This window comes from Dermacentor andersoni, chromosome 5 (genome assembly GCF_023375885.2).
Source record: "Dermacentor andersoni chromosome 5, qqDerAnde1_hic_scaffold, whole genome shotgun sequence".
Lineage (NCBI taxonomy): Eukaryota > Metazoa > Arthropoda > Arachnida > Ixodida > Ixodidae > Dermacentor > Dermacentor andersoni.
Genome location: NC_092818.1, coordinates 5528538 through 5549624, shown reverse-complemented (window position 1 = coordinate 5549624; position 21087 = coordinate 5528538). Strand labels below are relative to the sequence as shown.

The window sequence follows — 21087 nt, the reverse complement described above, 5'->3', positions numbered from 1 at the left end:
TCCTGCTACATTTGAACGTATGATGCACTGTCTTCTGCGAGGCTACAAATGGACCACCTGTCTTTGTTACCTTGACGACGTTATTGTTTTTTCTCCCACGTTCGGCAGCCACTTTACCCGACTCGCTGCCTTTCTTGCGGTCTTCCGAAAAGCCGGCCTCCAACTGAACCCCACGAACTGTCAATTCGTGTGCCGTGGAACACCTCGTTGACGCATCCGGTGTACAATCAGATCCGGAAAAAGTTCGCGCAGTTCGCAGTTTCCCTGTGCTACTTACTGCTTCTAACCTGCGCTGCTTCGTTGGCCGGCGTTCGTATCTTTATCCTTTCCTTAAAAATTTCGCCGACGTTGCTCGGCCTTTCACAGATCTTCTAAAGACGAACACACCATTCTCATGGGGCCCGGAGCAGGCTCACGCGTTCGCCGCCCAATCGGGTTTCTGGCCACCCTTCCATAGTTGCCCACTTTGATCCATCTCTACCAACTGAAGTCCACACTGATGCAAGCGGCCATCAGATCGGCGCTGTTCTCGTCCAACAACGGAATGGTACCGAGTACGTGATAGCTTACGCCAGCCGCCTGTTTTCAGTTGTCGAGAGACATTACTCCATCATCGAGCGGGAGTGCTTGGCTTTAGTTTGGGCTGTAGCCAGGTTTCGGCCATATTTGTACGGCCGCACATTTTGGTCGTTACAGGCCACTGCGCACTCCGCTGGCTGTCTTCTCTCCGGGACCCGACAGGACGGCTTGGTCCCTGAGCTTTGCGGCTCCAGGAATTTTACCTTATTGTAAATTACAAGACTCCAGCCTCCACAAGGACGCTGACTGTCTCTCTCGTCACTCCGTGAATGCCCCTGATCCTGCTGCGTGTGACCCGGTGACTTGCATGGTGGTTTTTACTGACATGACCGACAAGCGTGCTGAACAACAACGCGCCCAATCCTTGCAGTACATCATCGCCGGATTGCAATCTGGCAGCAATGACGGCACGTTCCGCATATTCGTGCTGCAAAACGGTATCCTCTACCGCCGTAATATCAACTCTGATGGCCCTGAGTTGCTCCGTGTCCTTCCTCGTCATCTGCGATCCATCGCTCTCGAACAACTGCACGATGCTACGATGGCGGGACACCTTGGAGTTTCGCGTACATACGACCGCGTACGACGCCGGTTATACTGGCTGGGTCGCTACCGCTCCGTGCGTCACTATGCCGCAACTTGCAAATTGTGTCAGCGCCGGAAGAAACCTCCCCTGCCACCTGTCCGACGACTCCATCCAACTGAAGTTCCCTCTGAATCGTTCTTTTGCGTTGGCCTTGACCTGCTTGGCCCTTTTCCGACAACGACTAGAGGGAATAAGTGAATCGCCGTCGCTACTGATTGCGCGACACACTACGCGATAACAAAGGCGTTGCCGACTAGTTGCACAACAGACGTCGCCGATTTTCTCCTTCATGACGTCATTCTCCACCATGGTGCGCCTCGACAGTTACTTACAGACCGGGACCGCTCTGTCTTGTGTCGAGTTGTCGGCGACCTCCTCCGCTCCTGTGCCGCTGAGCACAAGCTGTCCACCGCCTACCAACCACAAACGAACGGTCTTACAGAACGTCTCAAGTGGACAATCACCGAGATGCTGTCGATGTACGTCTCCAACGATCACCTTGACTGGGACGCCACCTTAGCCTACGTGACGTTCGCATACAACTCATCCGACATGACGCCGCAGGAGATTCACCTTTTTATCTTTTGTATGGTCGCGACCCCACATTGCCGTTTGACACCATCCTCCCTTCTGTGCCACATGTTGCAACTGAGTACGCTCGTGAAGTCATCGATCGCGCTCACATGGCAGGTCAAGTCACCCGATCTCGTTTATTAGAATTGAGGTTAAACAGCACGAAAAAGACGAGGACACAAGGAAACAAATACCACAGACAAGCCTCGCTGCATATACAAAAACAACGTTATGACCAGTGCTATCGCGATGTTAAGTTCGCGCCAGGTGCTTGGGTGCTCCTTCGGTCACCAAGTTGTCAGGTTGGCCTCTCCCAGAAGCTTCTCTCTCGCTACACAGGGCCTTATGAAGTTCTACATCAAGTTACCGACGTAAATTACGAGATTTCGCAGCAACAGTTTGATACATCCTCAAGTCCAACATCTGTTGCCGTCGTGCACGTTTCGCGGCTGAAGCCATACTTCGCTCGCAATTCTTCACCAACCATGCGCCGAGACGGTGCTTTACCACCCGGGGGTCCTGTTACGGAAGGATGAACGAAGACAGAGGAAGTAGAAAATTGCGGGACGCTGGCTGCTGCGTGTTGTTTGTGGTCAGCCATATTGTCTACGCTGACTCATCCTGTGTATATATTGTAAAAACAGTCTTTATATATTCCTAACATCCCTGTGACAGTATGAATTAAGATAAACTGTTTGCTCATTCGAAAGAAGGCAACGAAGAATTAAAGAAAACAAATTTTGTATCAAGATGCATCTGGTTAAGATCAGTGGAAATTGTAAATGAAGGCACATGATGAATACACACTTTGTGTGTTCGACATGTCAAGAATGTATTCACCAAATATTTAAAAATAAGGACATCAGAATTGAACTGTACATCACCATAAAACAGTAAACAACAGCTTGTGAAAAAAATGCGATGGGCAATATGACAACCATGTGCAAGATTGCGAAACCTTGATCGCTGTTTACATTCATGGCACTGGTGATGGCTTCAACTTTCTGCTTTCCTGTGGAACCTTTGTATTACTTGAACAAGGAATTGGGTCCTATTTTAACAAGACTAAGCTCAAATACTGTTCTGAGCTTAAGCGTCATTATAATGGAAGAAAATGTTATGGGCAGTTCTGCTGGGTGTGCATTAATTCAGCAGTAATATCCACTGGTATAAGCTCAAAATTTAATGGTCGCAGATGCCTACGCAGATGCCTACACCAACAAGGATGCCTACACATTACATATGTTGGCAGGACCGCAAGCTAACATCATTAAGCTGTTGCCACAGCCAAAATGAAGTTTGGTCACAATGAGTGAAAGAAACAAACAGCATTCCACAGTACTGATTCATGTCATTCAGAAAAGCTGCGAAAATTATTGTACCCCCCCAACACACACAAAAAAATTGGAGGACGCTTAAGCTTCGCCTTCAAGTGTGGAACGCGATAGCGTTATCGCACCCCGTTCGCACCGCCTACTCAAACGCGCTACGCCAGCCAAACGTCGCGATCGGCACAGATAGCCGGGCCCCGAAGTGCCATGAAGGCGGACGCGATCATGGGGCGAGTGGCGCGCTACGTGTCGGGGCAGCGCCGTACATTGCGAGGAGGGGTTTGTCTGTGTTTGCCGCAAGATGGCTGTGCGCGTGCGCAGAGCGCAGAAGAAATGTAGCGGAAACGTACTTCGCTACTCGTGAAACTGCGACTTCTGTAAGTTACATGGACATAATTACCGATATATACCGCAGTGTAACTTTCTACGGCGCGTTTCTAAGGTGACACCGCATTCACTAGAGGCGATTTTGTCCCGTACTTAAGGAACGAACTCGTGGCTGAGTGGTAGCGTCTCCGTTTCACACTCCGGAGTCGCTGGTTCGATTCCCACCAGCCCATCTTGCAAGATGTTTTTTTTATTTATAAAGTGCCTTCGGGGATTTATCGCTTACGGCCAACGCCGCTGACGCCGACGACATCGGCTTTTCTGTGACACGAGCTCCTTAACGCTGTCGCGGTAATAATTAAACACCACACTGACTCTCATGGGGTCGATCATGCTACTATAATACTACGCATTAAGTGAGGAGAATTAGGGGATCAGAGGCCATAACTCTTTTTGTTAGTACACCAAATGTGCTTTACATTATTGCTACATTCCAACTAACAAAGGAGGAGCCAGTTTGTGAGATGATTACCGATGCATACAGAAGCTCTTGAGATTCTGTGCAGCAGCATGTTGGCGATGGGGTGTTATTTGCACAAATGTCTTTCATGCAAAATTGACATCCTGCAGTCAAACTTGTGCAGAGGTTCCAACCGTAGAGTTCGAAAAGCACCACAGTGGAAGGCAATGAGTGCTGAATTTATTGAAAATTGCTAAAAATTATTCAATCATTTATTATGCTTACTGTACGTTAAATATTCACAGACCGTTCCCTACAGGTGCTGTAAACAGGCACTGATTTTACCGTCATATCAGCAATGATCTGTGGCCCAGGCAAGGAGAAATGCTTATCAAGTTTACGTAAGATCATACTCTAGAAATTACACCCCACTTCACATTCCCATCTGGTAGAGGAGGAGAAAAAAATGCTTTCTAGTGGAGGATGCATACTCCAGAGTAGAAGAAACTAGTGCACCCTAACCATCGTTGTAGCCGAAGCCTGGGCGCTAGCTGTTACACATAATATGACAGTTGCAATTGTACTTCGACAAGCTGTAGTTACTGCAAGTTGCTGCCAGTTTACTGGTACTAAGCTGTAATACATTGAGGGCAAGTTAAAGCTAATGAATTTATCTCACATGACACAATGGGAATGCAATATTCTACAAATAAGTCGGTGGAATTTCTGACAACAGCGAATCCTTTCAATGGAAAACATTTGTGTGTATTTGTGGTAAAAATAACCTCGAAACATTCGCGTCATAATTTTGATAAGCACACTGTGTGTGTCATCAATACGGCTTCTGTTGCAGAAATAATGTGTTGAAATTATAATATTGAAATTAATGTTGTTTGTATGTCCTTGTACGTCGTGTCGTGAAATTTTCGCGCGCACCAAATGCTTGCAACTATTTATGGAAGTTTGTGTGAAATTCGCTCTACATTTAAGAAACTTGGGCTTCAGTGTTAGAGTAGCAGCAGGTCAAAACTATGGGGCAGCCTTCGATTTCAGTCTAGCTTTTCGCAGGTTCAGGCTGTATGATAGTGTAAAGGTTTAGCATGTTTTGACGTGAGCACATAAAAATAAACGCAAAAGAAGACGCTGCATTTCGCCAACATTGTCCTGTGCGTTCCTTTCTCTATATGCTCACGTCTATACGTGTGACAACCATCACACTATCATTACGCACTAACTGGCCCAGAAAAGCACCCTATTAAGATATATAGCCGAATCAATCGCTCAATCAATTTCCAATGAAATAACTGACGTTTCCCTAAATTTTTAGCTATCAACAGCTCAATACATATAAAATTTTCCGTCGAGTAGCTATGCCTCAATAGATCTTCCGCTGCCGTTTTATTGTGTGCAGCTTCTAAGGACCACATTTTAGGCATAGCTAAACTCTGTGGAAACCATCGTGCCTACTGCAATAAAGTAATCTAGAAATTCTCCATCTGCTGTACTTATGCGCACTGCAAACGTACTGCAGTAGCGAGATGTTACCAGTACACCTTTCTTCCTTGCAGGATCGTTCTGACAAGTGGAGCTATGCCCTGCTGCAGTACAAGTCCGAGAAGCCGCAGCGCCTCCCAATTGTAGACGTTGCTCCTAGGGACATTGGATTCAAGAACCAAGAATTCGGACTAGAAATTGGACCAGCCTGCTTCTACTAGCGACACGAGCATTTCGCCATAAAGCACCGTGACCGGGGTCTACTTCTCAATGCTGCCGAAGCACGTTCATCAGAAAGACACAGTCGTCGATGACAGATGAATCCTCGCCATGCTCAATGCATACATATATTGCACATCTCCTCAGCACGTGCAATACAGAATAAATTTATTTTTCGACGACGATCCAATCGATTCCTTTTATACAACTGACTGCCAGTGCGACCTACGGAATTGCAGCACCGGGAAAAATACCAAAGCCGGTGTGGCGCTGCGTGCAGAAACACTGGGCAGTCCGTGCATCGGTCGTAGAAATCACTCAGCCTGGAATCAATCTGAGTGAGTTCTAGGTGGTGTGAGTCTGCGCGGAGTACACAAAGTGACTGAGTAGCGGTAAGTACGTATGAGTGAGTCGATGTCAGTCGGAGTGCGCGTGTATCAGAGCCTGAATGAACATAACTATGTCTTAACTACACGAAACTACAAGGGGCAATAACACTGATCGAGTCCGGCTGAAGCTGTGTGTACACAAGAGCTGTGTCCCTTGCAAACGTTAAGCCGGAGTAGGGACTTACGATAAAGAAACGGACATCAATAAATCAAAATTTTGTAACGTAGGGTGCCAGAATATGTAATATATTGTGTAAACCTGCCTATGTGAAATATGAGTAAAGTTATGAGTGAGAGACCGTGCTGCAAGAGATCATTTTCTAGAGCAAAAATTCAGACAATGGAGAACGAACGAATAGCAATAGCATGTGGAAAGGCAGGGGCTAGTGCAAAGGCCTGTGCTACTACATACACAGAAGCCGCTGAGCAGACAGTGCTTTTTCTGCGTTTATTAGGCTATTGCGATAGCAATAATATGAACAGTCTAATTTTTGCCGCCGCCGTGTTGTGCCGTATAGAGTCCGATAATGGCGTCGCTAGGAGCCGCAGGTGAAAGCCGCGAGGGGAGCCGACGATCGCGGCGGTATCTCGCGCCAGCAAGAGAGGAAAGCAGAGAAGAAACTGTCGTGCGCAAAGTGCCGCAGGGGTCAGGGAAAGGAGGGGATTCGGCGTTGTACTCCGGCAGCAACTGTGCATGGTGCGGCCGCGCTCGCACTATCTTGAAGGTGTTCTGTATCGGGGGCTGAGTTTAGCTGTGACGGTGGCTCATACTTTTGTGCGTGCGGTTCTCTGGCCGCTCAGTTTGCGTTGAAGCGACACGCAGCGCGTAGATCACTTTGCTCACTGCTGCTGCCACTTTTCCTCACGCCAGAGTTTTTACTGCAGTGTCCGCGCTCATTGAGCGTGGTGTGTGATGTGTTCATGTTTGCGTGAGCGCGCTCACACCATGCTTGTCAATTTAAATAGGAAGCGATTGTGTGCAAGTTTATACGGCCGATTAAACTACTGCATTTACTTGGTATTGCTTTCTACGCATATTCTATTGCAGTCGATGGTACACGAAACTGCGACTTTTCTTTCGTTCCTTTGAACCTCTGTCATATCTCATCACATTCTACCATAACTGTGGATTATTCGGGTGCATCTGTTTCCGGCACTGCTAGATGGTGTGCTGACCTGTTTTGGTCTTGAAAGAAGTTGTCAGCAGTAAAAGATGTAGTCCGTGCAGCAGAGCCGATAGTTGGGCGAGTTGGTACGAATTCATAGTAAAATATTTAGTCGCTAATGCCAGTCGGTATGGCGTTGAAGTGGTTTTCAGCGCTCCTAACAAGGTGCAAAAGCTGTGCCAAGCTATTTCCAATAACTTAGACAATAGGGTAAAAAACAGCAGCTGTCGCCTCAAAGATGATCAAAAATTATCAAAATGCAGAATAGGTGCTGTGTACCGACATCCGTTGACCTGTGGCAATATGTACATGGGACAAACCGGTCGGTGCATAAACACCCGTCTAAAAGAACACGAACGTTCTCTCGGTAAAGAAAACCATTCGCACTTGTCGAACCACTGCAATCTATGTTATTGGGATCCGGTATTTTTTAACACTGACATTTTGTTTTCAGATAAAAAGAAACTAAAACGTCAAATCACAGAAGCATTTGATATCAAAAAGTGCGCTGAAAAATGCATAAGGCAACCATCGGTTGCAATCACTGAAAAGGAATTAGCTTTTTCAAAATACTGGTTAAACGTTTTTAATCTGTCTTTTTATTTGTTTCTGCTTTATTGACGACTCTTGCACGTGTTCAGCGCTGATAGCTGGGGTATATATGTTCCGCATCCTTCCGAAAATGAAATAGTTGTGAGTAAGCGCTCGTGTGTCCCCCTTCACTGTGTCCTTGTCAATTGTGCGCGCTAAATATTTCACATTGAATGTAGTCCCTGATAGTGGCCCGGTGGACAGCTGCCTAATGGTTCGTTAATGTTTCAATAGAGTGCCACAGGCTCCACCTAGGAAAATCAATGAAATAAGAGCGTTGCTAAAAGTGATAAAGCAGCCATCACGTCCACAGTTGAGTACGTGAACATGTATTGATGCTTCCATAACAAACTCTGAAAATGAGATAATCGACTCAGGAGTTCTAGGATTACGCATTAGATACGATTTGCCAATATACATAATACAAAGCTTTAACAAACTAAACTCGAAAAAGAAACAAGTTCTGTCACATACAGTAACCTAAACCAGAAAGCAGTGCAGCGTTCTCATTCAATTTTATTATCTACAAACTGGCGCTCCATCTATGGCAGTGGAAACGCCACTCACGTGTATGAACTACTAATGAACGCAATTAAAACAGCTTTCACCGCAAACTTTCCTTACGTCACAAAGACCCGTTCCTGTAAGGTAGGAAAGCCGTGGCTTACTCAGGAATGCTTTAAATCTATCGGCGATAAAAATGCATTGTTTCAGTATTTCTTCGGACAAAAAACGCTTCCAATCAAAATTAATTAAATTACATTATGAGGTTTAACGAGCCAAAACTACTTTATGAATATGAGGCACGCCGTAGTGGAGGACTCCGGAAATTTCGACCACCTAGGGTTCTTTAACGTGCACCTAAGTTTAAGCACACGGGTGTTTTCGCATTTCGCCCCCATCGAAATGCAGCCGCCGTGGCCGGGATTCGATCCCGCAACCTCGTGCTCAGCAGTCCAACACCATAGCCGAAGCTTCCTACTAAAGGCTTTTAAGAAACATCGGAATAAAACAAACAGCCTTTTGCGCAGGCAAGCAGAACGATATTCTTAAAGCTTATTCAATCACGAAGTATCTAGACAACAGGAACTTGTCTGGAGAAGGCTGAATACTATCCTAAAAGGTCATAATGAAGAAAAAGCTGGTCCCACTGAGATCAGATTAGATAACGATATTTTCACTGACGCTAAGCAAGCTGATCCTAACATTTTTTGCCTCTATTTCAAGCAGCGTGCATCATATTTCCCGCATGGAATTTATGCCTTCGAGAACATGTGAATCTGCGCATATGTTTCCCATCTCTCAGCCAGAAGTTGCAGCAGTGTACTTAACCCTCAGAAATAACAACTGCGCCTACCCTAATGATTAACAAATTCCACCAATGAAACACGTGCTTGATCGCCCACTGATATTGCCCTAGCCCTAACACATGGGATTAATCTGATCTTTTCTTCTGGTGATTTGCCGAGACAGCTACATGTTGCTAGAATTACCGTTATATTAAAAGGCGGCGACGAATATAGTGTATCAAAGTACAGGCCTGTTTTCATGTTACCAATTTTTTCTAAAGCTATCGAAAAGTTGGTGCACATAAGAATGAATAGCTTATTAAGTTTTCATAACATCATAACGCCGTTTCAGTGTGGTTTTAGTAAAAAAAAAAGTTCATCGGAACCTGCGTTACTTCTTCAAAAAGAAATCATACTTAATGGTTTCGAGCGCCAACTTTACGTACTTGGAATACTTATCGACCATTCAAAATCCTTTGATTGGATTAATTACACCACACTTTTAAAAAAGCTACAGCATTGCGGATTCGGTCGAGCATATTTTGCACTTATGCAAATCTACTTGAGTCACAACCACCTGTAGGAACAACTGAATAACTACAAATCAACATTTCGTTCCCTAAACAGCGCAGTACCACAGGGAAGCATCCCAGGGCCTCTACTTTTTAATGTCTATATTAATGAGATAGTAAAAATAGATGACGATGCCCAGTTTATAGCATATGCTGACGATACTAGTTTTTTTAGGATAAGATTTATTGGAAATCGAAACCAGAGTAAATAACGCACCCGCGAAACTGCATTCGTGGAGTATGGGCAACTCACTAACTATTATTACGTCAAAACAAAAGCGCTTTTATTTAGAGCTAAAAACATGGAAGTCAACATTTCTTTGGTGCTTTTTCTTCGTACAATAAAAACCGAAGTGGTTCCTGCTACGAAATGCTTTCGTATACTTTGCCGTCACGACCACGTGACATCTGGTGGAGGTGCTTTTGGTCCATGTACCGGACGCCCCCGACAAGCCGTGATCCAAGCCCGGACCGTAAAGAGAGCACCAACGTAGTCACGGACCATCGAGTAAGCCGTCGTCTACAACAGCTGCCCCCGGAACACGGACTTCTAGCTGAGAAGAACAAGAAGATCGTGGCCAAGACAACCCCAATGGCTGCCCCAGCGACCCCCGTTGTCCTGCAACAACCTCGGGACCCACCGACCTTCCATGGAGCAGCAACTGAAGACCCGGAATCCTGGCTGGAGACGTACGAGCGAATCGCGACTTTCAACAACTGGGACTCCGACGACAAGTTGCGGCATGTATACTTCGCCCTAGAAGACGCCGCGAGAACGTGGTTCGAGAACAGAGAGTCGACATTGACAACATGGGACCTGTTCCGTACCGGCTTCCTGCGCACCTTTACAAGCGTCGTGCGCAAGGAAAGGGCCGAGGCTATGCTGGACGCCCGAGTGCAGCTACCTAACGAGAACGTCGCCATATTCACGGAAGAAATGAACCGCCTGTTCCGCCACGCCGACCCGGATATGGCCGAAGAGAAGAAAGTCCGCCTTCTCATGCGTGGCGTGAAGGAAGAACTTTTCGGCGCAATGATACGAAGTCCACCGAAGACCGTAGAAGAGTTTCTTCACGAGGCCACCAGCATCGAGAAGACACTCGAAATGCGGAACCGGCAATTCAACCGCCGCACGAACTCTACCAACTACACAGGAATTCAGTCACTGGCCACCGACGACCTGCGCGAGACTATCCGAGCGGTCGTGCGGGAGGAACTACAAAAGCTGTTCCCGTCACCGCAGCCTCAAGTGGCTTCGATTGCCGACGCCGTACGTGAGGAGCTCCAACAACAACTCGGAGTAGCCCCTGAATCGCCGCAGCCTCAGCCGCAAGCGATGACATACGCCGCTGCAGCCCGCCGTCACGTTCCCCCTCCGCGCCCACGGCAGGGCCCAGTGACGACACAGTTCCGTCGTCCCCCACCAACCCCGCCGCCAGCACGCCAACCCGTCACCCCACGCGGCATTCCAAGGAAGACTGACGTTTGGCGCGCCCCTGACCATCGCCCGCTTTGCTATCATTGCGGAGAAGCCGGGCACATCTACCGCCGATGCCCATACCGGGAGATGGGACTCCGAGGGTTCGCCGTGAACGCGCCGCGACCACAGATTGGCGAACGACCTCGCGATATCGCCGACTACCTCGCCGCCACTCAGTGGAGCCCTCGACGACCGTCCCGTTCGCCGTCACCAGGCCGTTACCTGTCGCCGCAGCGCCGACCATACACTGGCCCAGCCCGGGGCCGGTCTGCGAGCCCATATCCGGAAAACTAAAAGCAGCAACCGATGGAGGTGCGGTTGCTGTTCGTCGGACTGACGAAGATCCTCCGCCGCCGACGAAGACGACAAAGAAACCATCTCGACGACCTAATGACGACACGCCGCCGTCCCGACGAAGTCAGGAAGCCAAGACTACACCGACGAAAGATGGCTTGACGATGCGACGTACCAGCTTCAGTTCAACACGACGCAGCCGTGATCCGACGCCAAGACCTAACTGCGACGCCAGACAAAGAACCACCGACCTCGACGTGCTTCTCGACGGCCACGCAGTTACCGCCTTAGTGGACACAGGGGCCGATTACTCCGTAATGAGTGGACACATCGCCGCCCAGTTGAAGAAGGTTAAGACCGCATGGGAAGGCCCTCAAATTCGGACCGCTGGAGGACACCTCATCACGCCGACTGGAATATGCACGGCAAGAATAACCATTCATAACCGGACTTACCCTGCCACTTTCGTTATCCTCCAACAGTGTTCACGAGACGTCATTCTCGGTATGGACTTCCTGAACCAAAACGGCGCAATCATCGACCTGCAGTCGAAGTCTATAACGCTGTCGGGAGATAAAGCGACACCGCCGGAGAGCCCTCGTAGTCGCCACGCCTTGAGTGTGCTCGAAGATCAAGTGAGCATCCCACCTCGCTCCAGCATTGTTATTTCGGTCGGCACAGAAACACCCGCTGACGTAGAAGGCGTCATCGAAGGCGACCAACGTCTATTGCTAGACCGTGAAATTTGCGTCGCAAGAGGGATCGCTCGACTGCATGGAGGGAAAACTGAAGTGTTGCTGACAAACTTCAGCCAGGAGTTCAAGCACATCAACAAGGGCACGACGATCGGGTACATTGAGGAAATTCTGGAAACCAGTAATGCGTTTGTCCTCTCGGATTCCGCCGCATCTGCCCCGACGACCATGGTTCCCGAACCAAACTACGACATTAATCCAAGTCTCCCCATGGGCAAGCAGCAACAGCTCAGAAGTCTGCTCCGACGATACAAAGCCTGCTTTTCGACATCATCGAGGATTCGACAAACACCAGTCGCCAAGCATCGCATAATCACCGAGGAGTGCACTCGACCACTCCGCCAGAGCCCTTACCGAGTTTCGCCGCGAGAACGTGAAGCTATAAGAGAACAAGTCGACGAAATGCTGCGCGACGACATCATCCAGCCGTCGAAAAGCCCGTGGGCGTCCCCTGTTGTCCTGGTGAAGAAAAAGGACGGAACCCTACGTTTCTGCGTCGATTATCGTCGTCTGAACAAGATCACGAAGAAGGACGTATACCCCCTCCCACGGATAGACGACGCATTGGATCGGCTCTGCAACGCTAAATACTTCTCGTCGATGGACCTCAAGTCTGGCTATTGGCAAATAGAAGTCGACGAAAGAGATCGCGAAAAGACCGCCTTCATCACCCCGGACGGCCTCTACGAGTTCAAGGTTATGCCATTTGGACTGTGCTCGGCGCCCGCAACGTTCCAACGGGTGATGGACACGGTTTTAGCAGGATTGAAGTGGCAGACCTGTCTCGTTTACTTGGATGACGTCGTTGTCTTCGCCGGCAATTTCGACGATCACCTTAGGCGGCTTGCAACAGTACTAGAGGCCATCATGTCATCAGGATTTACTCTCAAGCCGGAAAAGTGCCACTTCGCTTACCAGGAGCTTCTATTTTTAGGTCACGTCATCAGCAAATCTGGAGTCCGCCCCGACCCGCAGAAGACAGCTGCCATCGCAAAGTTCCCGCAGCCCATCGACAAGAAGGCAGTGCGTAGATTCCTTGGCATGTGTGCCTACTACAGGCGCTTTGTCAAGGACTTTTCACGCATCGCGGAACCGCTAACCCATCTAACCAAATGTGATGTCGAGTTCAAGTGGGAAACGCCGCAGGCCGAAGCATTTCAAGAACTCAAACGACGCATGCAGTCGCCGCCCGTACTTGCGCACTTCGACGAGCACGCCGATACCGAAATTCACACTGACGCCAGTAGCCTAGGCCTCGGTGCCGTCCTAGTCCAGAGAAAAGATGGACGTGAACACGTGATAGCTTACGCTAGCCGGTCGTTGTCAAAAGCGGAAGGCAATTATTCTACAACCGAAAAGGAATGCCTCGCCATCGTTTGGGCTACAGCGAAATTTCGCCCTTACCTATATGGCAGGCCATTCAAAGTGGTCAGCGACCATCACGCGTTGTGTTGGCTAGCTAACTTAAAGGACCCTTCAGGACGGCTGGCACGGTGGAGCCTCAGACTACAAGAATATGACATCACTGTAACATACAAGTCCGGACGAAAACACTCAGATGCCGATTGCCTATCACGCGCCCCCATTGACCCGCCGCCGCAAGATGACGAGGATGACGACGCCTTCCTTGGCATAATAAGCGCGGAAGATTTCGCCGAACAACAACGAGGGGACCCGGAGCTAAAAGCCCTAGTCGAGCATTTGGAAGGGCACACCGACGTTGTCCCTAGGGCATTTAAGCGTGGATTATCTTCGTTCACGATTCAAAACAACCTACTCGTGAAGAAGAACTTCTCACCAGTCCGCGCCAACTACCTGCTTGTTGTTCCGTCGGCGCTGCGTCCAGAAGTACTGCACGCCCTACATGACGATCCGACCGCTGGGCACCTCGGTTTCTCCCGAACGCTATCGAGGATACAAGAAAAGTATTACTGGCCGCACCTAACCGCCGATGTCGCCCGTTACGTCAAAACATGCCGAGACTGTCAGCGACGCAAGACACCACCGACAAGGCCAGCAGGATTACTACAGCCGATCGAACCTCCTCGCCGACCATTCCAGCAGATTGGGATGGATTTGTTGGGGCCGTTTCCGACATCAACTTCCGGAAATAAGTGGATCGTTGTAGCGACGGACTATCTCACCCGCTTCGCTGAAACTAAAGCTCTACCGAAAGGCAGCGCAGCCGAAGTGGCGAAATTTTTCGTCGAGAACATCCTGCTGCGACATGGTGCTCCAGAAGTCCTCGTCACCGACAGAGGAACGGCTTTTACAGCAGAGCTCACGCAAGCCATTCTGAAATACAGCCAGACAAGTCACAGGAGGACAACTGCCTACCATCCACAGACGAATGGTCTCACGGAGCGCCTGAACAAGACCCTCGCCGACATACTAGCAATGTACGTCGACGTCGAGCACAAGACGTGGGACGCGGTCCTGCCGTATGTCACCTTCGCCTACAACACGGCGGTGCAAGAAACAACACAGATCACGCCATTCAAGTTGGTTTACGGCAGGAACCCGACGACGACGCTCGACGCCATGCTGCCGCACGCCACTGACGAGGAGAATCTTGACGTCGCTACCTATCTCCAGCGCGCCGAAGAAGCCCGACAGCTCGCCCGCCTACGGATCAAGACCCAGCAGCGTACCGACAGCCGACACTACAACCTCCGACGACGCTTCGTCGAGTACCAGCCCGGCGACCGTGTTTGGGTATGGACCCCGATACGCCGGCGAGGACTCAGTGAGAAGCTGCTGCGACGCTATTTCGGACCCTACAAGGTCATCCGACGTATTGGCGCACTAGACTATGAGGTCGTGCCAGACGGCATTTCGCACTCACAGCGGCGCCGCGCACGATCTGAAGTGGTCCACGTGGTGCGCCTTAAACCATTTTACGGACGCTGATGAACTTCCTTAGTTTGTTGTTTTCTTTGCTACGAGTGCTTTTCTTTGTTACTTTCGTTTGTTAGCAGCATCGGGTCGATGCTTTTTAAGAGGGGGGTAATGACACGTGTACTTATCTTTATCGGGCAACCACGTTTCGCCGCTTAACAACTGTAATCGCACAGCGAGGGACGCGCCTGCATGTATCCGACGTTTCTGGAAAGTTATCGACGCTTCTATCCGCGTGTCTGTTGTCGCCGAACCTTGTGTTATCAGATTTCATCGCGTGACACGAATGGTGTAGAACTTTGTGGAAGACACGCGGGTCCCATCAGTTAATCTGGAACATTCGACGACTGATCTATAAAAGCCGACGCGCTTGACCCGCTAATCAGGTTTTCGACGATCGCCGACTGTGTTCGCCGCTCTCGTTGTGCTTTAAGTGTAGCCTGTTTTTTGGGCACAGGTTCGCCCAATAAAAGCTACTTTGCCTTTCACAGTATTGCTACTGTGTTCTTTGCCGTCACGACCACGTGACAATAATGTCGCCAGAAGACGACAACAGCGAAGTGCGCGAGCGAAGGCACTGGCGCTCTGGGCCCGAACTCATGGCTTGAACACCTTGCCAATGCCTGCTCCGATGCCTGAACTACTAGTATGTTCCAGGTTCCTTGAGTCTAATGAACCGTCGGCAGCCAACCGCGGCTGTAGAGCCGGATGTCAGGAAGTTAGCATGGTATTTAGGCAGCGCACTTAGAACTGACACGTTCACGCACAGATGAAAGAGAACATACAAAGGCAGCACCAGCGTATTTGTATCTCATTTTTCATGTGTGTTTGAACGTATCAATTTCAAGCGCGCTGCCTCAATATCATGGATCACCAACTAGCCCATCAGTATACGTTAAGTAAGTTCGCAATACGCGAGTATAAAATATGTTCCAGTATTTTACAAGGGATGCTTGTTTTGTAAATCGGGGCGGTAGTTACTGGGCAATGATCGGCTTCCTTTCTGGGATAAGTTTGCCCACCTGCCAGTCATGCGGAACTGAGCCGCTGTGGAGTGCTTCCTGGAATATGAGCGATAAAAAATTGACTCAGGATCCTGGCCCTGTGAAAGTGGATGTTAAGCGAAGCTGTTGTAAACCACTACTACATTTCTTAAGGAGAGTATTCAATGGTTAATCTGTGGTTCCGATGCCTATTTTGGACCTGTTGTTTATTCAAACGTATGTTGTTCCGTGTGTTGCATGGGTGGTTTCAATGAATGTGCGCACTGTTCGCTTCACTTTGCTGAGCACTTGTAGCCTCTGCTTTACGGGGATATGAGCCATTGCTGATCATAACAAATGCTTATATGGAGCTTGATTTTTCATTGAAACGCATGGCGTTCTGCATGCTGCAAGTGTGGTTTCAATGAATGTATGCACTGTTTGCTTCACTTGCTGAGTACTTGACTCCTCTGCATTACGAGAACCACGGACCACCGAGTTCTGAGGTGGGCTGAGGAGGTAGTGGAGGCCTACCACGACTGGTAGGCAGACTTCTAGCCACATAATGTGGTAACGGACGCCTGCGGGGACTGGAGTACTTAGACATCCCTCTCTCTCCCCCTCCTCCCCTCCCCTTTCCTAAAAGGGGAATAAAGTTCATTCATTCATTCACTGCCGATAACAATAATTTCTGCTCACGGACACACACGAAATATGTGGACCACCGTGAGGCTAGCAACTTCGTTGTAAAACAGGCTACACATATGTTTAATATTTTTAGCGCTTTGGCGTTAATACCAACTACTGCCGTGGATGACGAATTCTTCAATGATACAAATACTTTGACAATGACTGGGCACATCGGCTGGCCGCCAAACAACACCACGATGAACGCATTCCTGCTTTTTACGCAGATATTGGTACTTGGAAAGACAGAGACAGCCAGTGCAACAGTTGAAGCAGCCTGTCGAGTCAGCTTGGCTCACTCGAATGGAGTTTGTGCACAAAAACTTCTGCATCAAGTCGACACCAACGGCTGGACACCACCCCCTTCTACGTCGTCCTCTTCACCCTACATAAGGAACGGCCCGGTCTGGTACTCCTTCAGTGGGCACACCGGCTGGCCGTCCAACAACATCCCTGTGAACCCATTCCTGCTTTTTACGCAGATATTCGCAGAAAGAATTCATTGTATAGGGCGCAAACAAGCAAACTAATTGCGGCCAACAATTCTTAAACTGTTCAATCACTGCGAAAAAGTCAATATGTCACAAATTTAGGGGAGGGGAAATTTCTGTATCTGAGGATTTTTCCGCTGCTACAAGGAAAATTAGAAAACAACATCTGGGCTAGTGCAGCTGAGGACAGACAATAAGGCAGGAAAGCAACACTTGTATATGATAAGATTAAGATTGATGATGACGCGTTCCACTGGGACAACACTTTGATGTAAAGGGTTCCGATCGTTCAAGAAAGCCGCAGTCCTAAAGAGACACAATAAATAAGTGATTCCCCTAAAAAGACGTTCCGGTGCATCAATGGAAATGCCCGAAGTACAACGAGCAAGTTAACTCACTTAGAAAGCATTATCTTAGCACATAGCCCTCACGTTGTAGTAGTGACGGAAACGTGGGTGCATCCAGACATTTATGTCTGCGAAGTAACACCGTGTGGTTATATTTTCGCGTGACATATAATATGCGTGACTGAAATGGTCGCGGTGGTGGCATTGCAATAACATACAAAGAGTATCTGCGAGTGTCAAGGCTACCAAGCATTGACGGGCTAGAAAGTATAATAGTCAAAGTACTGCTCGAGGAATTTCATTTATCCTTTGGGGGAATTTATCATCCCCCGATCTCTAATGATACATTCGTAGAAAAGCTTAATGAATTCCTATGCCGAAATGAATGGTGACAGGTGATTTCAACTTTCCTCAATAAATTGTTTAGCCGATACTGCAGAGGCTTTCACTAGTGCCCGTCAATCATTCCTCGACGCGATGCTCTTGCATAATCTGACTCAGGTAGCCACTGAGCCCACCTGCGTACAAAAGGACTCACAGTGAACTCTGGACCTCTTACTTGTTACCGCCAACCTGCTACGCCGTAAGCCCCATGTGGATCTCTTCGAAGGGATACCAGGCCACAAAATGCTAAATCGATTCTTGGAACTGCACCGTACACCAAAGTTTCTGAAGAAAGAGACAGTTATTCCCGTGTTCTCACGTGCAAGCGACGTCGATATTTTAGATGATCTAGACAGTTTGTTTTCTTCTTTCTTTTGTTTGTATGAATCACAGAATTCTTCTGTTGTGCACGTGTGGGCCTTCTTCGAAAACTTAGTTCACCTGTGCATAAATGATCTTGTGCCAAGAAAACGGAAAACAGTGCGCAGCAGCAATCCATGGATAAGAAAAGACCTTGTGCGTCTGGGTCGTAAACTGAAAAAAGGAACACGTCAACATACAAAACAGCTTTCATCGACCAAAGTCGATAAGATTTCCAGACTACGCCAGTCGTTACTGAATGCTATCAGTAAGGCTAAGCACCATTTCCACACTGTGCTTATGAAAAACTTTCTTGTCTTACCTCTACGTAAGGTCTGGCGATATCTCGCGCTACGGAAGAAATCAGTCCTTGGCCTCTCTACAGATAGCTCGACTATGCACGGCAAGTTAGGAATTGCACAGGTGCTCAACCAGTACTTCAGTTTGGTATCCACACATGACCACGGTTTCACAACACAGTACTCTTCCTTGATGATTTATCTCCAATCGCTGGCGTTTGCATAACTGGGGAAGGCGTGTTACCTCTTCTCCTCACTTTAGACATGATGAAGTCGTCAGGTATCGATGAAATACCCAACACTTTTCTAGTTCAGTATGCCGAGTGGTGCACGAAGTACTTTAATTTTTAAGAAATCATTAAAACGCTCAGAGTTACCGACAGCTTGGAAATTCGCACAATCACTCCGATTCCTAAAAGAACCAAATCCGTCACCACCTACTTACTATAGGTCGGTTTCTCTTTTGCGCACTTACGTAAATTTGCTAGACCACATCATCTGTAAACACACAGTCAATTTTCTCGAGGAGAATCACGTTATTGATAAACATCAGCAGGGATTCTGTCACGGTTTTTTCACTTTAACGCAACCGATTGCATCTGTTCACGATTTAGCAGCAGCATTAGACAGGCAAAGTCAAGTCGATATCATTTTTCTTGACTTCGAGAAGGCCTTCCAACGCGTGTCACATCACAAATATCGCTGAAATCAAAACCCATATTAAAACGCGATTAGCTACTTTCGTGGATTGAAGCCTATCTTTCGCACAGACGTCAAAGTGTAGTTGTCCATGGTGTTCTTTTTGATGCGGTCCCAGTGGATTCCGGTATCCCGCAGGCCTCTGTCCTATGTCCCGTTTTCTTTCTAGTGTTCATTAACGACATTGCTGAAAATATACGTGTTTAAATGCGACTTTTCGCAGATGATTGTATGTATTTATTAGGAAATGTCTAGTTCTAACGACCTACTTCTTGCAAGAGATTCCATATCTGCAGTAGAAAATTGGTGCTTGACGTGGCAAATGACTGAATTCCAGAAAGACCGTAGCAATGACTGTCACACGTGAAAAGAATCCCTTAAGTTTTATTTATTGCAAAGCCAACGAACTTCTCTTAGTTGTAAATTCCTTCAAATATTTAGGAATTCACTTAACCTGATACCTTCGATGGAAGGTGCATATGTCTTATATCGAAAGAATGCCGTAACACAACTGCATTACTTAAGGAGAACACTAGCACACTCTACTCAAGAAATAAAGCTTTTAGCTTACAAAACCTATGTACGACCGCTGTCAGAATATACTGTGGCTGTATGGGATCGCTGGAGTGAAACTAAGAAACAGAAACTAGAAAATGTCCAAAGCAACTCAGTCAGGTTTATATTTAATTGTTATAGCTGGAATATATTGTTACGTAAGAAGACGCAGATGAAAACCTATATACAAGTATATTTACAACGTAATACGCCGCACTTGGCCAAGAGGCAACAGCCCGCGCTAGCCTCCAATCGTCGTCGTCTTCTTCTTACTGCTCACCTCTTCGTCACTGGCAATATTATTCCGTAGCACTACCCCCGGCGGCAAAAGCGCCGTCCCGGAGCGACAAAAGGCCGGACTCGGAAGCAGTGTTCTAGGCCTTGAGCCTACTGACGTGCACGACATCACTAGATGCCAGAGTAGATGACGAGGTTGAGCTCACAGGAGCAATTTCGTACGTCACAGGCATCACCTGGCGCAGCACGCGGTAGGGCCCTGTGTATCGCGAAAGGAGCTTTTCTGAAAGTCCGACGTGACGAGAGGGCGACCACAAGAACACGAGCGCACCAGGCGAAAACTGTACGCCACGGTGGCGGGCGTTGTACTGACGCTGCTGAGTGGTTTGCGAGTCCGTCAGTCGAGCATGGGCAAGCTGGCGTGCATGGTCGGCGAGGGCGATGGCATCGCGTGCATACTCGCTTGTTGAGATCGAAGCAGGAGGAAGTACCGTGTCAAGGGGCAAGGTCGGTTCGCGACCGTAGAGTAGATAAAATGGAGTAAATCCGGCGGTGTCGTGCCGGGAAGAATTATAAGCAAATGTGACGTAAGGAAGGGCAACGTTCCAGTCGTGGTGGTCCTTCGAAACGTACTTGGACAGCATGTCGGTAAGAGTACGGTTTAACCGCTCTGTCAGGCCATTGGTTTGAGGATGGTATGAGGTAGTCAGCTTGTGTTGAGTGGAGCATGAACGTACAATGTCGGCGATAACTTTCGAGAGGAAGTTACGACCACGGTCAATGAGCAGCTGTCGCGGGGCGCCATGAAGTAAGATAATGTAACGCAAGAGAAGGTCCGCGACGTCAGTGGCGCAACTGGTAGGGAGAGCCCGCGTGATACCGTATCGGGTAGCGTAATCAGTTGCGACGGCTACCCATTTGTTCCCACAGGATGACGTGGGAAAGGGACCGAGGAGGTCTAATCCAACACGAAAGAACGGTTCCACAGGGACAGTGATCGGCTGGAGATGACCGGCAGGTAGCACCTGAGGTGTTTTCCGAC

The 21087-nt window shown here is 48.3% G+C and overlaps 1 protein-coding gene across 1 annotated transcript in view; it reads left to right on the top strand.

The window, feature by feature from the left end:
- LOC126529915 (uncharacterized) overlaps positions 1 to 5754 on the top strand; it is a 934270-nt gene extending 928516 nt beyond the window's left edge. The window contains exon 44 of the mRNA XM_050177364.3: positions 5425 to 5754. Within this exon, the coding sequence (XP_050033321.1) occupies positions 5425 to 5571 (147 nt within the window). The 3' untranslated portion in view covers positions 5572 to 5754. The remainder of the gene's footprint in view (positions 1 to 5424) is intronic.
- Positions 5755 to 21087: the final 15333 nt, after the last annotated feature.